At 48.3% G+C, this 19,914-nt stretch overlaps 1 protein-coding gene across 5 annotated transcripts; it reads left to right on the plus strand.

Annotated features, from left to right (window-relative positions):
• The first annotated feature begins 8,687 nt into the window (after window positions 1-8,687).
• LOC142852970 (C-type lectin domain family 18 member C-like) lies at window positions 8,688-19,646 on the plus strand. Of its 5 annotated transcripts, XM_075977943.1 has the most exons (12): window positions 8,688-8,963; window positions 9,498-9,589; window positions 11,684-11,905; window positions 13,651-13,748; window positions 14,211-14,332; window positions 14,508-14,615; window positions 15,632-15,724; window positions 16,454-16,560; window positions 17,163-17,292; window positions 17,598-17,694; window positions 18,637-18,728; window positions 19,225-19,646. In XM_075977943.1, exons 1-12 carry the CDS (start codon window positions 8,807-8,809, stop codon window positions 19,260-19,262), a joined length of 1,356 nt encoding a protein of 451 aa, XP_075834058.1. In that variant the 5' UTR covers window positions 8,688-8,806; the 3' UTR covers window positions 19,263-19,646. The 5 variants fall into 5 exon arrangements, with proteins under 5 accessions (XP_075834058.1, XP_075834059.1, XP_075834060.1 ...); XM_075977944.1 differs by lacking the exon at window positions 17,598-17,694; XM_075977945.1 differs by lacking the exon at window positions 14,508-14,615.
• Window positions 19,647-19,914: the final 268 nt, after the last annotated feature.

The raw sequence follows: 19,914 nt of genomic DNA on the forward strand, positions 1-19,914 counted from the left end.
CACAGCACTCTAAAGGCGGAGACAGGTGGATCTCTGAGTGAGAGGCCAGCCTGGTCTACAGAGTGAGTTCCAGGACAGCCAGAGCTGTTCCACAGAGAAACCCTGTGTCAAAAAACAAAACAAAAATAATGAGAAAGAAGGAAAGTTTGTCTTGGACTGTAGACTCTTGTTACCCCACCCAGTGTCCTTCCTCAGAACAGTGAAGTAGAAAGCTATGTAGATCGTTTCACTATAGGGCTTTCTAGCTAACACTGAACTCTTTGGTCAAATCTTAGTATGTATCATGTACTACTGTAATTATTGTAATGGCCTGTAATTTATTTGTGCTTATGAGTGATATTTTCCCTCAGCCCACTTCTGTTCCTATGTAGAGTTAGCATGTGCTATTGAGAACATTCCAGATGCTTGAATAGATGGACTTAAGAGGCTATCTGACTAAGCTGGGTGGTTGTGGTGCACACCTTTGCCCCCTTTTTTAAAAAAAAATTTATTTACTATGTATACAATATTCTGTCTGTATGTCTGCACCAGACCTCATTACAGATGGTTGTGAGCCACCATGTGGTTGCCAGGAATTGAACTCAGGACCTTTGGAAGAGCAGGGAATGCTCTTAACCTCTGAGTCATCTCTCCAGCCCCTCATGTTCGTTTTAAAATGTCCTTCAGGGCTGGAGAGATGGTTCATCCATTTAAGAGCACTGGCTGCTCTTCCAGAGATCCTGAGTTTAATTCTCAGCAACCATATGGTGGCTCACAACCAACCATCTGTAGTGGGATTTGATGCCCTCTTCTATCATAAAGGTGTATGTGCAGACAGAGCACTCATACATAAATTCAACAAATCTCTTAATAAAATCTCTTTTAAAATGTCCTTCAGTAGTAACTTGGTGCTATATGTCATCTGCCATCTCAAAGGATACCCTGTCCATAAAACTGTTTGCACCTGTGATACAAAGGTGGAAGGTTTTGGAAACCCAGGGAAAGGAGGTACACACTGACTCCGACTGTGGAGAGAGTACCTTCTCTTCCTCCTCCCCCAGCTAGTGTTGCTGTCTGTACACTTTACTTCAGTCTACCTTGACTTATAGCAAAGACGGATGGACCCCTACCCCATATAATGTCAGCCCACGTTCATGGTGATGCTGAATGAAAGGTATGTGCACTATTTGCCAGACTCCGAGAAGAAGAACCTGGTCAGAGACAAGCAGCTGGCATACTTTCACTAACTGTAGCTTCCTTGCACAAACCACGGGGCATTGTGGCTGCTCCTGCTGGGTGGTGTGCATCTGTTGGGTCTGTGTCAAATGTATTGATGACTTACAGATGGCCATCATCTCCCTGTGCCTTCATGGTGTCCATCTCTCTCCGGGGGCTCATGTAGCTGGGGTTAAAGGTGTGCACCACTGCCCAGCTGAATTTAGAATCTTAATACCCCAACTGCCTCTCCAGTTCATGAACACCCATCTCCTTGATGGAGCATTTCCTTTCCAGGCAACTAGCCCTACATGGTATCCCCACTGTCTTCTTTTCTTTCCTTTCTTTTTAAAAAGATTTTTAGATTTAGTGTCTACTTGTATTATGTGCCTAATTCCTGTAGAATCCAGAAGAGAGTATTGGATCCTCCAGAACCAGAATTATGGATCACTGTGAGCCACCATGTGAACACTGAGAACCAAGTTTGGGTTCTCTGCAAGAACAGCAAATGCTCTTAACCACTGAGCTATATCTCCAGCCCTCCATCTCCCCTCTCTAAGACAAGATCTCACAGTATAGCTCTGGCTAACCTAACATTCCCTAAGTAGACGATGCTGACCTCGTCAAAGACATTCACTGCCTCTGCCTCCCAAGTGCACCACCACCCCTGGGTGTCTTGCTTTCTGACATCCCTTTATTTGTTCATCATCCTGTGGCATGAATTTTTCCTAAGAGACACAAATATCTAATCACCCCAAACAGGGCACCAATGATAGACCAAAAGGATGATGTCATCAAAGTCCCAACTTGGCAAAGGAATCGATTTGTTTAAATTACTTACAGGCCATGGTTGTATGGTTACTTCTAGGAACATGAGTGGCCCCCGAAAGTCTCAATCCATCTTAGATGACATCCCCCATAGCTGCACAGCTGGCCTTACCCTTCAGTTCCTTCTACCCACAGTATACTCACGCACCTTCTGAGACCATGAGACCTCCTGCAGTGGGGACTGAATTGCATACGGCTGACAGAGAGGTATAGGAAGGAGTGGCTGGAATCTCAGGCAAGGGTGTTTCAAAGTTTCTTAAAAGATTGGTTTGCCAATCTTAAAATGAGGATTAACTGTAATTGCCTTGCAGATCAAATGGAATTCATTTCTACCTATGATTTCACACACTGACCTCTAGGTGGCGCTGTGGGCCATGGGTTGCAGTAACCTGGCCTCCAGCATTGCGTAAACTCTGTTAGGATATTAGTCCCAAATCAGACTGAAAATTTCCCCGTGAAGATGGATAACTGAGGGTGACTGCTATGGTAGAAGAAGACCAATGGTTCAAGCCTGTAATCCCTGCAACTCAGAGACTACTGCACGACTGCAGTTCGCTTTATGTTTGTTTCTTCATTGTTGGCGTGGCAATGACAAGGTCTCTTGCAGCCTGGACTGCATTTGTTTAACTCTGTGATGCTGTGATTCTTTGCTTGTCTAAAACACCTGATGGTCCTAATAAAAAGCTGAATGACCAACAGGAAGGCAGGACAAAGGATAGGTGGGGCTGGTAGGCAGAAAGTATAAACAGGAGGAGAAACAAAGCGAAAGGAGAGGAACCTCAGGGGCTGGCCAGTCAGCCAGCCAACCAACCAGCCACCCAGACACCCAGAAACCCAGACACCCAGCCAGCCATGGATTAAGAAGGAAAGTAAGAAACAGACAAGTAAGAAAGATAAAAGAGGGAAAAGGTAGATGGGATAATTTAAGATAAGAAAAGCTGACTGAAAACAAGCCAACCTAAGGTCAGACATCCATAACTAAGAATAAGCCTCAGTTTGTGATTTATTTGGGAGCTGGGTGATGGCTTCCCCCCCCCCAAAAAAAAAGTAGAAAGTCAAAAGAGCAAAATACATCACACAACATCCAGGTAGTTGTCACAGCTGCGAGGTCTGACTAATACAAGTGAAAGATTTTCCAAGAAATGACAGATAGAAAAATCCAGTAAGCACTGAGATTCACCCCACGTTTATTTCTCAAAAGCTTTATATACCCCAAACCAAAGAGGAAGGGAAAGACAAAAGACCTCTTTACCACGGTACAAGAAACAAAGTAATCACCTTTTCAATACCCAAAGCATCAAGAAATAAACTCCCTAGGTCAAAACATCCTGTTAGTAGCCACGCCTGGGTCAAACCTGTCATAGCTTTAAAAGAACAAGAATAGGTGAACCCTCTGATCTGTGGTCAAGGTGGAATGAATCCACATCTGTGGGCTCCCACAGCTAAGTTCAGTGTTAGCTTCAAAGCCAGGTATAGACATCATGGGGAAACTACAGATCAATATTCCTTATGAAAACCTCTTTCAACAGAATATATAACTTGATTTAGCAACATACAAAGTAGATCAGATACCATGACTAAATAGTCTTTAATTTAACAAGAATGCAAAGTTAGTTTACTATTTGAAACTCTAGGTTAATAAGTATCAAAGTTAGGGTTTCTATTGTTGTGAAGAGACACCATGACCACGGCAACTTTTATAAAGGAAAACTTTTAATTGGGTTGCTCACTTACAGTTTCAAAGGTTCAGTCTATTATCATCATGGCAGGGAGCATGGTGGTGTGCAGGCAGACATGGTGCTGGAGTAGAAGCTGAGGGTCCTACATCTTTCAGGCAACAGGAAGTGGACTGAGACACTGGGTGGTATCTTGAGCATAGGAAACCTCAAAGCCTGCCTCCACAGCAACATACTTCCTACAACAAGGCCACACCCTCTCCAACAAAGCCACACTTCCTAATAGTGTCACACCCTGTGAGATTATGGGAGCCAGTTACATTCAAACTACCACAATAAGTAAAGGGAAAACACACATGGTCACATCAAAGATAGAGAAAGTATTTGAGCTGGGTAGAAAGTGCCTTCCCAACACAAGTAGAGTCCTAGGATCAATCTCCAGTACAGAAGGGGTAGGGGGCAAAAAAGTATTTGAGAACATCTGAAACCAGTCAGTGTAGTGGTGCAAACATCTTGTCCCAGGTACTCTGAAGGTTGAAGTTGAAGGATCATTTGAACCTAGAAGGTTAGCATCAGCCTGGGCAATGTAGCAAGACCCTGAATCAAACAAATAGGAAACCCAACACAGAGTTTGTAAAAGTTCTCTGCCAGATGTAGTAGTGCATACCTTTAGTCCTGGCACCCAGGAGACAGAGGCAGAGGCAGGCAGATGTCTGTGAGTTTGAGGTCAGCTGGTCACCAATGTGAGTTTCCGGACAGTCAAGGTTATGTAGAGAGATCCTGTCTCAAAAAACAGAAACAAAAAAAAAAATTCAACAAATTTAGAAATAGACATGTAATTCCTTAGGTAGGTATGGAGGCTCATGTTTCTAATCCCAGCATTCTGGGATACAAAGCCTGGAAGACTAACATAAATTTGAAGCTAGCCTGCACTATATAGCGAACACTTGTCTAAAAGTAAAACAAATAAAAAGATAAGTAAAATCCTTGAGTCTGATGAAGATTCCTAGTCATGACCGACTCAGAGCATCCCCCATAGGGTAGATTTCTCACTCCAGTATTGCAGAATGTGACTTATTTGGATCTTTCCGGGGGTAATTGAGGTTAAGTATGCCTTCTAGGTGAGCTCTAATCCAGTTTGACTGATGTCTTTGGAAGAAAGGATTAGAACACAGGCATGGAGGGGGAAGACCGCCATCTGCAAGCCGAGGAGAGAGGCCATCAGGAGAAACCAATTATGTCTGTGTTTTGGTTTTGGCCTTTAAATGTTCAGAATTAGAAAATACATTTCTGTCTCAGCTGCATAATGTGTGGTATCTTGTTATGGCAGCCCTAACAAACAGATACAGTGGTTACAAAAACTTCAGCTGGCATAACAGTGGGGAGACTAAAGGTTTTCCTTTCTAAGATCAGAAATAGGGGCAGACCTATTTGGAGGTAAGACAATTCCAAGTTCAAGGCCAGCAATGCCTACATGAGACCTGGTCTTAGAAAACAAAAAGCAGCCGGGCGGTGGTGGCGCACGCCTTTAATCCCAGCACTGGGATTCTAGGCATGGATCACAAATTCAAACCACTCTGGGCTACATATGAAAAAAAGTTCTGGGGAAACGCTAATGGAGTATGGTTGTCATCCTGGATGTCAGGCAGTGGGGACAAGGCCAGGCAGCAAGGTGTGTGGCTTTGTACAAAACCCAGGGCCTCAGGAGCTTCTACCTCAAACGGATGGCAAGCATCTTCAAGCTCACCACAGCAGGGAGAGATGGCTCAGCTGTTAAGAGCACTGACTGCTCTTCAGAAAAACCTGGGTCAACCCACTGACTGGGAGAAGATCTTCACCAACCCCGCAACTGACAAAGGTCTGGTCTCCAAAATATATAAAGATCTCAAGAAACTAGACCGTAAAAGGCTAATCAACCCAATTATAAAATGGGGCATTGAGCTGAACAGAGAATTCTCAACAGAAGAACTTCAAATGGCCAAAAGACACTTAAGGTCATGCTCAACTTCCTTAGCGATCAGGGAAATGCAAATCAAGACAACTTTAAGATACCATCTTACACCTGTCAGAATGGCTAAAATAAAAAACACCAATGATAGCCTTTGTTGGAGAGGTTGTGGAGAAATGGGTACACTCATCCATTGCTGGTGGGAATGCAAACTTGTGCAACCACTTTGGAAAGCAGTGTGGCGGTTTCTCAGGAAATTCGGGATCAACTTACCCCTGGACCCAGCAATACCACTCTTGGGAATATACCCAAGAGAGGCCTTATCATACAACAAAAGTATATGCTCTACGATGTTCATAGCAGCATTGTTTGTGATAGCCAGAACCTGGAAACAACCTAGATGCCCTTCAATGGAAGAATGGATGAAGTATGGAATATATACATATTAGAGTACTACTCAGCAGTAAAAAACAAGGGCTTCTTGAATTTTGCATGCAAATGGATGGAAATAGAAAACACTATCCTGAGTGAGGTAAGCCAGACCCAAAAAGAGGAACATGGGATGTACTCACTCATATTTGGTTTCTAGCCATAAACCAAGGACATTGAGCCTATAATTAGTGATCCTAGAGAAGCTAAATAAGGAGAACCCAAAGAAAAACATATAGGCATCCTCCTGAATATTAACCTTCAGCAGGCCATGAAAGGAGACAGAGACAGAGACCCACATTGGAGCACCGGACATAAATCTCAAGGTCCAAATCAGGAGCAGAAGGAGAGAGAGCACGAGCAAGGAACTCAGGACTGCAAGGGGTGCACCCACACACTGAGACAATGGGAATGTTCTACTGGGAACTCACCAAGGCCAGCTGGCCTGGGTCTGGAAAAGCCTGGGATAAAACCGGACTCTCTGAACATAGTGGACAATGAGGACTACTGAGAACTCAAGAACAATGGCAATGGGTTTTTGATCCTACTGCACGTACTGGCTTTGTGGGAGCCTAGGCAGTTTGGATGCTCAACTTGCTAGACCTGGATGGAGGTGGGGGTTCCTTGGACTTCCCACAGGACAGGGAACCCTGATTGCTTTTCTGGCTGGGGGGGGACTTAATTGGGGGAGGGGGAGGGAAATGGGAGGCGGTGGCAGGGAAGAGACAGAAATCTTTAATAAATAAATAAATTTTAAAAAATAAATAAATAAAAGAAAAAAAAACTGGGTCCAATTCCCGACACCTACAGGCAGTCCACAATCATCTGTAGTTCCAGTCCCAGGGCCTCTGACACCCTCCTCTAACTGTGGGCACTATACACACATGATACATAGACATGCATGCAGGCAAAACATCCATAAACATAAAATAAAAGTGATTTTTTTTTCTTTTTGGTTTCCTGAGACAGGGTTTCTCTGTAGTTTTGGAGCCTCTCCTGGAACTAGCTCTTGTAGCCCAGGCTGGCCTCGAACTCACAGAGATCCGCCTGCCTCTGTCTCCCAAGTACTGGAATTAAAGGCATGCGCCACCACCGCCCAGCTTGAAAGATCCACTCTGTATATAAGTTAAAACCCTGGGAATGTGGAGACTCTCAATTAACTGGGATGTACCTGGGACTCACTGTCCAGCTTCCCCATATGCAGGATTGCATCAGAGCAAGGTTCTTGTGACACGAATAAGTTACATTTGTAAACATGCATTGTAAACTCTATTAAAAGGGAGGCTATGGGGGTAGCAAGATAGCTCAGTGGGAAATGGTCTCTGCCATCAAGCTAGGTGACCTGAGTTTGGCTGCTGGGAACAAAAGTAGAAGAAGAAAACTCTCTCTCAAAAGTTGTCCTCTGACTTCCACACACATGTTCTATAACCCAGACACCCATACTCTCTCCCCCACACACATAATCGCTATAACTTTTTACAGATAAAAATGCAGCTATTATTAATCATGAAGAGGGTCCACCATGGTGAGCTTGAAGCTGCTGGGCCATCTGTTTGAGGCAGAAGGAGCTCTTGAGACCCTGGGTATTGTACAAAGTTGCACGCCTTGCTGCCTGGCCTTGTCCCCACTGCCTGCTATCTATGTCCCATCAGCGTTTCTTCAGAAACCCATGCATTCCTTCTGTGCCCCAGCAGAATTTCCAAAGGGGTGACCTCTGAGAGAGCTGCCTCCAGGGCCAGGGACTACACCAACTTCAGAACAACAAAGTCCTGGCTTCAGAGCAGGTGAATAACCTCGGAGGGCATTGACTATGGCCGGCATACCAGCCTTTGATTTGGCTGTGGTAGATCTGCAGCCATTCTGGTGGGATTATGTAGGCTTCAAGTAGACCCTAAACATTATGGCAATGTGCTACCTTCCTGCTCCACTGTGGCCTATTTGTCTAGAGGCAGGCTTGTTCAGAGCAGGACTCGAGTCAGCCAAGGGCATCCATCACAGGCTCTCCTCTCTGTCTGTCTTGCCCCTATCTTGACCCAAAGTCACATGGGTAAGCATGGTGGGACCTGGAGCAGAACTCATACCCTCACACTGCCTGAAGTAGCACATCTTCCTCCCTGAAGGTGCAGCTCAGGCTCACTCCTCTATGATCCTGCTGTGCCACCTGTCTTGGGAATAGTTACTTCCTCCCTATGTTTAATTCATGGCTGGGGGTTTGGGATGCGCTTCCCAAGAAAGAGAAGAACTCCCCTGGGGTCTTGCCCAGTTCCTGCCTGCTTTATGGGCCCACCGCCAAAGTCCCAACCTCCTCCCCATGAGTGGAGCTAGGGAATAGAAGCTGTCCGTAAGCTTGGAGGACATTGTCCCTGCCAGGGTACAGCCATCAAGTCGCTAATCCACCGTCCTGGAATGTCTGCAGGCCAATCAGCAGGGTCTTTGGGGGCTCCCCGAGGGTGCTAATAATCCTACAATGATTAGCAGGGGCCACGGGGTCAGTGCACACTGCTCTGCTTGCTGTTGCGGAGCAGACTGGCCAGACACTGGAGCTTGAGTAACGAGGCATTTAGGGGTTCTGTGTCTCTTTTGAAGCCTGTGCACCACCGAGGGGAGGCTGTTTGGACACAATGATGACTCACTAGCCTCCTCCTTTTGTCTGGCAGCTTAGCGTGACTCCTGGAGACTGTGAACAGCTTCACGAAGCCTGGGTCGGTTAGTTGAACTGCTGAGAGAAGCCATGTCTGCAGCACCAGGCAGGCCAAAGATTCAGCCAGAGCCCTGCCTGGGGCTGGGAGGCCAGAGCCAGTGGCTTGGTCTCTTGCTTGTGCTCCTGTCTCTCCTTGACATCTCCAGGACAGAAGTGCAGACACCCCAGCAGGCTCCAACTCTCCAAGGTAAGGGGTACCTAGGCAGAAACGGGAGTAGAGGTGCTGTTTATGAGCCTGAAGAAGGGGTACCAAGGGGTTTCTAGGAGTCAGGTACCCAAAACTGATGTAATATGATGAGAGGACCCATTATAACAATCCAGGGAGGGGGACATGGTGAAAGGATACTGGGGAGGAGGAAGGAGGAAGCAGATGGTCCAGGATTGGAGTTAAGAAAAGATACTAGTTAGAGCCTTCACCTAAGACCTGAGAAGAAACCCAGTGGTAGAAAGGAGCTGCAGCCAGAACTGCTTCTAGTCCAGGGCTGGGTCTCTTATTCCCCTCATCGTCCCCCCATCCACAAACCATTGCTCTGGATTTGGCCTGTCCTCATCTGCTTCCCTGTCTCATCTCTGTCCTGGGAGTTCTCCCCTACACACCTATTATTGTCCCTCCTCATCTCAGATCCGTGTCCCTGGGCGGGGTTGCGCTCTCAGCTGGCTGGGGGGGGGGGGATGTCCCAGATGCTGCTGGTCATCGCTAACCTTGTCTCCTGGCCTCCAGCCCTGAGCAGGAAGGAGAGTTTCTTAATCCTCTCCCTGCACAACCGCCTGCGGAGCCAGGTCCAGCCTCCTGCAGCCAACATGCAGAGAATGGTGAGTATGCCCAACTGCTCTATCAAGGCTGCCAGAGCCCCAAAATGAGCCCAGGACGGCTTGCCAGTGTCAGGTCCCCTTTCCCCGGGGCACCATGGTCTTGGTTGCTGGAGATCTATGTAGCCTCTTCCTTCAGGGAAAGCCCTTAGTATGGAGGTCAGTGCCCTCAGCAACTCACACTGGCATAAAGGACAAACCTGCCTTTCCGGGCATCCTGTTGCCACGGAGATCAACAGATATGGAGGAGCCAGTCTTCCCTCCTCCAGGGAAAAGGAGTTACACAAAGGAGTCCCGCAGAAACGAGAGAGGTGCGGAGCGGGGAGTGAGCAGCATCCCGCTGGGCTGTGGGGGAACTGGTACAGGACCAGGGTTTATCTAGCAAGTATAAGGGGCCTCTCCCAAGTTCCTCACGCACTCAATTATTTGCAATTTAGAACCTCTATGATGGAGGCTGCAGGCTTAGGGCTGATCATTCTGAGGGTACAGTCGTACTGCCTTCATAGTCTGGGACAGCCCCCCCCACTACCTTCATAGTCTGGGACCCCCACTCAGCCCGTGAGAACAGGCCAGGGAACAAGGGAGGAATTGAGTAAGGGAGGGCAAGGTTCCCCATGGCTGCCTCCCGCTAGTGCGGAGGCTGACAGCCACAGTGGGTGGTGACCTTGAGAACTCAGGGGTCAGTTTCTCAGGAGGTGGGGGAGGGCCAGGAGGGAACAGTCGGCTTCTCTGGCGGGCTTCTCTCTCCTGCCCTACTCTGAGGGGCTCTGTCTCCTCCTCGTGCCTACTGTCCTGAGCAGCCAGGATCTTCCGAGTTGTACTTGGAAGGCAGTGAGTGAGTCCTTCTACCCCCAGGACCCTGATGATTGAGGAGAGTTAGGATTTGTACCTTTCTCGGGGCCCTTTATCAAAGGCCTGGAAAAATCACATTTGGGGGCTGGAGAGGTGGCTCAGCGGTTAAGAGCATTGCCTGCTCTTCCAGAGGTCCTGAGTTCAATTCCCAGCAACCACATGGTGGCTCACAACCATCTGTAATGAGGTCTGGTGCCCTCTTCTGGCCTGTAGGAATACACGCAGACAGAATATTGTATACATAATAAATAAATAAATATTTTTAAAAAATCACATTTGGCCAGAGGGGGGCAGCAGAATTCTTCTGACTGTGGTCAGTGCTCCTCGTTCTTAAGGAAAATACAAGCCAGCCTCCTACAAATCTGGGCACTGTCCCCGCTCAGAGTACTAGATGGGGAACATGGCTGCTGAAGTAATTCCCTTGCCTAGGCTGGTGCTGTTCCCTAAGGAACAGGGCCTAAGGGTGTTTATGCAAGCCTCAGGAAGATGGAGGCACAATTGGCTTTCCTGATGTCTCTTGGGCAGCTCCAGAGGTCCCGTCTGAACCGTCCGAGGCTCTGCCTGGTGAGGAAAAGAGCTCTGAGCATTCATTAGGCAGGCAACTCCCTCTTTGCTCAGTGTGAGCTGGCACCCCACGGATGCTCAAAGACCATGGGAGGTGATTCATTGGCCATTAGCTTCCCCCTTATCTAAAGGCCGGTTGTAATGGTTCGTTTTGGTTGTCTGGAAAGGAATTTCACCGAGCAATTGTCTAGATCAGGTTGGACCGTGGGCGCATTGGTGATGGACAGTCTTGATATGTTAACTGACTTAGAGAGACCCAATTTAAAAGTAGGTGGCCCAAGCTGAGCGGAGTAGCACATGCCTTCACCCCAACACTTGGGAAGCAAAGGCAGGCAGATTTCTCTGAGTTTTAGGACAGCCAGTTCTACAGAGTGAGTTACAAGACAGTCAGGGCTACACAGAGAGATGCTGGGTGGCAGCATTCCCTGGGTTTGAGTCCTGGGCTGTAGGACCAGGGAAAAGAAGGCCCTGAGCTGGGCACCACACGCACGGCTCATTCTCTCTCTCTCTCTGCTCTTGACTGGTTGTGACGAGCAGCTTCAAGTTCTTGCCTCCTTGACTTCTCTGCAATGATGGACTGGAATTTGAGCCGAATAAACTGTCTCTCCCCAAGCTGATTTTGTCACCCAGCAACTGGAAGGGAAAACCACCTGAGGGTGTCTTTCTTTGTGCCACCCCCAGGACTGGAGCGAGAGCCTGGCCCGAATAGCTCAAGCCAGGGCAGCCCTCTGTGGCATTTCCTTCCCACGGCACACCCCACAAGTGGGCTGGAATGTGCAGCTATTGCCCGTGGGCTCGGCATCCTTTGTCGAAGTGGTCAAACTCTGGTTTGCCGAAGGGCTGCGGTATAGACATGGGGACGCTGAGTGTGCCCACAATGCCACCTGCACCCACTACACCCAGGTGAGTGTATTGCCAGTGAGGCTAGGGCATGGTCTCCCAGTCATCTTAGAAAAGGCCGTATTTTATCCTTGAAAGGACACTCTCTATATTTAGAGGTAACCACACCAGAGCCCTGTACCTTGGCTTTTCCTTCTCTCCCTCCATAGAAGAACCTTTCTCAAGTTCAGGTGCATCATTCTCAAGAAAGTTTCCTTCTTTTTCTCCTCCATTCAACAACTATGAATATTTCTTGAGTGATTAGATAGATAGATAGATAGATATAGATATACACACACACACACACACACACACACACACACACACACATATATATATATATGTATACACACACCCGGTTCTGTTTAGAGGCTTAGTACAACACTGAATAACACAAGCAAAATTTTCAGCCTGTTTTAACACCTTTAGTATACACATCATAATAGTGAAATTGACCCAAAATTTTAAATAGAATCTTTGTCTTGTTTCCTATTTTCTGGAATAAATTATATGACATTTGTTATAATCTGTCCCTAAAACAATTGGACCTTGTTCCATTTTGGTTTCTTTTTGTTTTATTTGTTGTTGGGTTTTTTTTGTCTGTTTTTGTTTGTTTGTTCGTTACATTATAGCCAGGCAGTGGTGGCACACACCTTTAACCCCAGCACTTGGGAGGGAGAGGCAAGCGTATCTTTGTGAGTTTGAAGCCAACCTGGTCTACAAGAGCAAGTTCCAAGACAGGCTCCAAAGCTACAGAGAAACCCTGTCTCAAAAAACAAAAAAATAAATAAATAAATTACATTATATTAAAGCAAGACATGGAAGCATGCCTGCAATCCTAGGACTCAGGAGGCAGAGGCTGGAGCATCGGGAGTTCAAAGTCATCCTTGGGTACACAGAGAGTTTGAGGCTAACCTAAACAATATGAGATCATTCGTTAGAAAAAAAAAGTATGGATTAGTGGACTGGGGAATGGGGAACTGTAACTGAATGGCAGGGTACTAGTCCAGCATGTGCCAGGCCCTGAAATAAATCTCTAGCAGGAAAGGACAGTCTATAAATGGAACATGATGGAATGTACCTTTAATTCTAACATCTGGGAGACAGAAACAGGCAGGACTCTATGAGTCTGAAGCCAACCTCTTTACACAGTAATTTCCTGGCCAGTGTTGCATGCTGCATAGTGAGACCTTGTCTAAATGTGTGCGCATGTGTGTGTGTGTGTGTGTGTGTGTGTCTGTGTGAGTGTCTGTGTGTGTATGTGTGTGTGTGTGTGTGTGTGTGGCAGTTCTCAACCTTCCTAATGCTGTGACCCTTTAATACAGTTCCTCATGTTGTGGTGACCCCCAACCATAAAACCATTTCACTGCTACCTCATGACTGTAGCTTTGCTGCTGTTATGAATCGTAATGTAGGTATCTGCTATGCAGTGCTACAGGGAGAAGTGAAGGCTGGCGGCCGTGTTTACATCTTACCCAAGGCCCTTGACAGCAAAGTCTTTCTTCTGTCATTCTCCATCTGCTCACGACCCTCCCTCCTTTCGACACTTAGTAACCGTCCATCTTCACCCCTTCCATTCCACAAGCTTCCCTCAATTCTGATGGCTCTGCTCAGCATAGCTGCTGTTCCCCGGGCTCCAGGGAGGTAAGGAGCCCCTGTCTGCCTGGTTGAGGCCAAAGCCTCCCCAGGTATAACTGTCTGAGCTGCAATCCCCCAGCCTGAAGGAAGGCTAGTCTGAAAGGGTTTCTGCGCCATTGTGTTCTCTGCAGCTTGTGTGGGCCACCTCCAGCCAGCTGGGCTGTGGGAGGCATCTATGCTCTGTGGACCAGGCAGTCATGGAAACCTTTGTCTGTGCCTACTCCCCTGGGTAAGCCCCTCACCAGAGGCTGGGTGATAGCTGGGGGTGGAGTGAATGACAGGGAGGCTGGGACTGAAGGGGAGGCGTGAGTGGATGACTTCCTCTTAGGGTACACCCAGCCACCCAAAATGTCTTTACCCTTGTTCTGCATAAGAGAGAAGTAGATAAAGGGAAGAAGATATAAAAGATTCTGGCCATGAAGGAACAGGACTTGTCCATGAATGTCCTTCCTACTCTGAGGGCAAGTGTCTAGGATTGATACAGAAGTCATCTCTCTTTCCTCGCTGGTCTCCTGGCAGATCCAGCCCCCTGAATCCCTAACTCGGCCAGAGTGCTAAAGGGGCCCATGGGGAAGGCAGCCAGAACCCATTCCTTTCCCACCCAAAGCCTCTCCTCAACTCTGCCCAAAGCTCCTGGTCCTGCCCTGCCCAAGGCCAGGTTCTCCAAACCGTCTGATGCTTCCTCTCACAGAGGCAACTGGGACGTGAACGGGAAGACAATCGCCCCTTATAAGAAAGGCTCCTGGTGTTCACTCTGCACAGCCAGTGTCTCGGGCTGCTTCAAGGCTTGGGATCATGCAGGAGGCCTCTGTGGTGAGTGTCTTGCCATATTTGCCTCCAGAAACAGTGGGTACACGAGGGTTAGAATTGGTGGGAACTAGCAGTCTGAGGGGCTGTCCCAGAAGCCTTGGCCTCAGCACCTAGGAAAGCACCTGCCTGACCTGCTGGAAAGAGGCCTCTTCTCAGAATTACCTCCTCTTCTCACCAGAGGTCCCCAGAAACCCATGTCGCGTGAGCTGCCGAAATCACGGATACCTCAACATTAGCACTTGTCTCTGTCACTGTCCCCCTGGCTACACAGGGAGGTACTGCCAAGGTGAGGATTCAGTGTTCATTCTGGCTGAGCCTGAGAGGTGAGTGTGAGGGAGATACACCTCGGTCGGCATACACCTATCCTGTGGTGTGTACTGGAGCTGGAACAGCGGGACCGCTGAACGGCTGAAGTGGCCAGACATTCAGAGAGTTCCGAGGGAGTCTCAAGTGCATTAGAAGTGTTGACTATCCGGGCAGTGCTGGCACACACCTTTGATCCCACCACTTGGGTAGTAGAGGCAGGTGGATCTCTGTAGGTTCAAGGCCAGCCTATTCTACAGAGTGAGTTCCAGGACAGGCTCCAAAGCTACATTGAAAAACCCTGTCTTGAAAAACAAAACAAAAAGAAAAGAAAAGAAAAAAGTGTCTACCACTGTCTTTTCACACTTTGTGCATCCATTCAGTAAAAATTCAGAGCCCCAAGTGTATGCCCTGCCCTGATATAGATAGATAGATAGATAGATAGATAGATAGATAGATAGATAGATAGATAGATAGATAGATAGATAGATGGTTTTAAATGCTTAGAACTATAACCCTAGTGCTTGGGAGACTGAGGCAGTGTGACTGTCATGAACTCCAGATCAACCTAGGCTACATAGTGAACTATAGCTCAGTTAGGGCTATAGAGTAACAATTGACTTAAAAAGATAAAAGGAGGGGCTGGAGAGATGGCTCAGAGGTTAAGAGCATTACCTGTTCTCCCAAAGGTCTTGAGTTCAATTTCCAGCAACCACATGGTGGCTCACAACCATCTGTAATGGGGTCTGGTGCCCTCTTCTGGCTGGCAGGTATGCACACAGACAGACTATTGTATACATAATAAATAAATAAATATTTTAAAAAAAGATAAAAGGAATCAGATTTGGCCCTATAGACTATCTATTGAAACAAAGACAGAATTAGGAGACAGAAGGGGCCTCTCCTGTCCCACTGCCCACTCTCCGTGACCTGTCAAGGCAGTATGAGGTCCAGGTGGTTAGAGGCTTAGCAGTCTGCTCTTCTGCTCTGTCCTGGCAGTGCGGTGCAGTGTGCAGTGTGTGCATGGCCGGTTCCGGGAGGAAGAATGCTCCTGTATCTGCGATGTCGGCTATGGGGGAGCCCAGTGTGCCAGTGAGTTCCAACCTGAGGTTGCTTTCAGAACCCTCTTCAGTGCGTATGTGTGGTGGGCTGGATCTGACTTTGCCAGCTCATAACAGTTCATGTGTCATGCCAACTCTTTGCTCAGGAAAAACACTAATATCCTCAAATTGGTCACAGTGGAATATTTATATCGATGGAATTGGCAAAGGCTACAAACTATGGATTTGTGGCCGGGGAGTTCAAGACAGGTTTTTCTGTGTAGTCCTGGCTGCCCTGGAGCTCGCTCTGTAGACCAGACTGGCCTCACTCAGAGATCCACCTGCTTCTGCTTCCTGAGTTCTGGGACTAAAGGTGTGCGCCACTACTACTTGGTTTATGGACCTTTTTTTTTTAATGGTATTTTATTTGTGTGTGCGTGCCACAGAACAGGTGTGGATGTCAGAGGACAATTTGTGGAGGTCAGTTCTCTCCTTTCACCATGTGGGTCCTGGGGATTGAACCCAGAGCATCGGGCTGAGCAGCAAGCGCTTTGCCTACTGAGCTATCTCTCTAGCCCTGGGTTTCCCCAGCCCCCTCTTTCTCTCCCTTGAGTGGTCTCATACTTGCAAACTTACCAGCACACTCCTGCCTTCTCCCCATTTCCAGTTTGGAGTAGTTGACTGGAAGCTGGGGTACCTTGAATTTAGCTCAGCCTGGTGGGAGAGGGTAAGGATTCTGAGATCATCACACAGACTTAGGCCTTCCTGTTCCTGTTGCCAGCCAAGGTGCACTTCCCTTTTCACGCCTGTGACCTGAGGATTGATGGAGACTGCTTCATGGTGTCTTCTGAGGCAGACACCTATTACGGAGCCAAGACGAAATGTCAGGTGAGAACTGATCCTCGCCTTCCCAGGGTTGTAATGGGGTGACTTTGGGCCAACTTCTCCTGGCCTCGTTCTCTTCATTAGTAAAAAGCAGGAGTCATAGATTCAAGGCTCATACAAGCCAGGAGCCCACTTAACACCCAAGAACAAGGCTCCGCCCCACTCCTATGGAAGGAGCTGTCTTGACTCAGCTCCAGCTGATAGTGGACAGGCTGGGATGCCATTACAGGCTGGGCAGAACACAGAGTTTCCTAAAGCCAGAAACCCAAGTTTTCCTTCGCATTTCTTGACTTGCTAATATTGACAATTGGTCTGATTATATTCAAGATGCCATGTTATTGAGACAAAACTCTCGTGAGAACAGGGGCATGCTTGGACCCATGAACTGCTAATTGGGTTCATGTGCACATATAGAGGGAAATCTAACAGCGGAGAGAAAGAGGATTTCCATTCCCAGAGGCAGGAGGTTGTTGGGGATGGAGATAATGACAGCCCAGCCAGCACACACATTCGGGATCCTGACCACGGTGGGACAACAGAATGGGCAGAAAGGTTTGGGACTGATCGCTACAGCCTGTCCCATATGACCCAGAGTGGGGTTACAGGGAAAAGGTGGGGTGCTAGCCCAGATCGAGAGCCAGAAAGTACAAGACATCCTTGCCTTCTACCTGGGCCGCCTGGAGACCACCAACGAGGTGACTGACAGCGACTTTGAGACCAGGAATTTCTGGATTGGTGAGTGCTTGGCAGGATGGGGTAATTGGGGGACCTTAAGTTCTACAAAACCCTAGGAGAAAATGGACTTTGGCAGCCCCCACCACCCACTAACAGATAGCAAGGGAATGGTAAGGGTTTGGAGCATGGAGCAGGTCAGTAGTCAGGATGGTCTCCTTCCCTGGGAAGAGGGCCGCAGGAAGGGAAGAACCACAGTTGGGGGAGAGTTCTGGAAAGAGAGGCTTAATACCTGGGAGGTTGAAAGGTACTAGGCAGCAGGCTTCTGAACTCTCAGACGATGGGCAACCTTGGCTATCCTGGCCCAGGCCTCACCTACAAGGCATCTAAGGACTCCTTCCGCTGGACTACTGGAGAACACCAGTCCTTCACCAGTTTTGCCTTTGGGCAGCCTGACAACCAGGGGTGAGTCTAGCTAGGATGCTTATCCCCTCCCCTGGGCCCACTTCCCACTTGGATCTGTCTGAGCTTCAGATGCCCCTGAGGAACTTTCACCCAGCCTGTAAAGGTCTGGACCTTACCTGGTTTTAGGTGCCAGGGAAGCCTGGACCCCGCTGATGCAGACACAGGGCTGAGATCAGGAAGGCACAGAGGTATACATTACATGGAAGAGGGGACTCAAGAAGTTTCCATCCAGCTGGGTGGTGGTGGCTCACACCTTTAATCCCAGCACTCAGGAGGCAGAGGCAGGCAAATCTCTGTGAGTTTGAGGCCAGCCTGTTCTACAGAGTGAGTTCCAGGACAGGTTCCAAAAAGCTACACAGAGAAACCCTGTCTCGAAAAAAAAATTCCATTCATGTATCATTGTTATTTGCACTGGCTATCTGTAGCCCACTCCCTTACCTGTCTACTGCCTGCATCAATTCATCATTTCTTGCATCCACCTGTCTGCATTCGTCATGCCTACCTCCACCAGCTGTCCTGTACAGAGAGCATTCTGGCTATGTGGCATTGCCCTGGTCTTCAAAGCCCAGGAGTGCCATAATAGGGATAGAGGTGGTGAGTCTACATCTGGAGTCATCCAGGACTCCAGATCTCTCTCCCAGCACATCCTCATTGCAGCCACGCCTGACTGCACGGCCAGCAAATATTCTCTTGGTGGCAGAAGGATGAGGGCCTGTCTATTCCCGCCGTGGCTAAGTGCTGGACCGGGCTGGGTGGGGAGTTACAGGGGCCTCCCAGTCTCCCTGTGGAGAGTTGCGGTGTGCAGGGAACAGAGTGGCACTGGCTCCCAGCAGCCCCTGGGTCTCACAGATGCGGGTGTCCTGAAGGGGTGCAGGGTTGACCACTCTGGTCAGTTCCTAATTTCATTCCTCTCCCCAAGCAGTCTTTATTCTGGCCCCACAGGTTCGGAAACTGTGTGGAGATGCAGGCATCTGCTGCCTTCAACTGGAACGACCAACGTTGTAAAACTCGAAACCGTTACATATGCCAGTTTGGTGAGACCGTGGTCTCGGCTTTCCTCCCTTGAACCTGTCCCCTGGTGTGCTAATGGTCTGCTCTCTGTTGCTTGGACATCCAAGTCCTAGGAATATAGTGTTTCTGAGTGCACAGAGTCAGAGAGAGTTTCCTGCTCAGGGCCTTGTATTTACAGCTGTTTGAGGCTGAGAGGATGATGATGGCCCAGCATTGCGAGCCGTGCCCCTGCAGAGAAACAGGACTGGACCCACATCTTGCTAGGGAGTTCTCCAGGGTTCCTCTCCTCCTATCATAAAAGCTATCACCTGGGGATCTGTCAGATTCCCTACTGTGCCCTAATTGCGGACAGCCCGATAATCTATGCGGGAGGGACAGAAGTGACCCTGGACCATCTCAATTGCCAGCATCCACCTATTAGAATTTGGAGTTCCCCAAGAGAACACAGCCATGGCTACTTCTGGGTGAGTACAGCCGAGCCCCCTCAGGCGGACTCACTCTGTTATGCTTTCGTTCCAGCTCAGAAGCACATTTCCCTGTGGGAGCCAGGGCCCTGAGCCTGGCCAAGCAGCTCTTCTGCCATCCCCGAGTGCACGAGTCAGTTTGCCTGCCTGCTCACCTGTGTGAAACAAGGGCCTGGCTGGGATTGAAGGTCCAACATCTGCAGAGGTCTCAGAACTTGCACAATGCTGGACATTGGGTAAGGGTAGCACTGAAGCCCGTGAGAAATGAACACGGGGTCCTAAAGAAGCCTAGCATAGGAAGAGAAAAGCCAGGGACCCTCAGCCTGCTTTTGAGTGGAAAGATAGGTTTCCATGGATCCTTGAAGCAAAACCCAGAGCCAGTAGCCAGAAGATGTTCTGCTCCATCTGGACCAAACTCCCTTGGGCAGCTGGAATTTCCCAGATCAGAAGCTTTACAAAGAATTAAATGACATTCTGAATCAGCTGCCTTTGTGATTGGTCAATTTATTTTTCTTTTTTCCCTGTGTGTATTTTGTTTTTATATTGTTGTTGCAGTTACTGTTTTGTTTTGTTGTGCTTGCCAATTTCTGACTGACCTCAAATTCACGTGTAGCCCAGGCTGGACTCGAACTCACGACAATCCTCCTTCCGTAGCTTCCGGGGTACTGGAACTTTAGGGATGCACCATCATGCCTAGCCAACTGCTGGCCTTGAAGGGGCATTCAGATGGTGGAGAAGATATTCC

Source organism: Microtus pennsylvanicus, chromosome 6 (assembly GCF_037038515.1).
Source record: "Microtus pennsylvanicus isolate mMicPen1 chromosome 6, mMicPen1.hap1, whole genome shotgun sequence".
Lineage (NCBI taxonomy): Eukaryota > Metazoa > Chordata > Mammalia > Rodentia > Cricetidae > Microtus > Microtus pennsylvanicus.

What these genes read in the sequence shown, in the direction of transcription:
- LOC142852970 (XM_075977943.1), top strand. Translation starts at nt 8,807, where the DNA reads ATGTCTGCAGCACCAGGCAGGCCAAAGATTCAGCCAGAGCCCTGCCTG. An exon ending in CAGCCAACATGCAGAGAATG is followed by an intron (nt 9,590 to 11,683) that starts GTGAGTATGCCC and finishes TGCCACCCCCAG; the next exon opens with GACTGGAGCGAGAGCCTGGC. An exon ending in GAGCCAAGACGAAATGTCAG is followed by an intron (nt 16,561 to 17,162) that starts GTGAGAACTGAT and finishes GTGGGGTTACAG; the next exon opens with GGAAAAGGTGGGGTGCTAGC.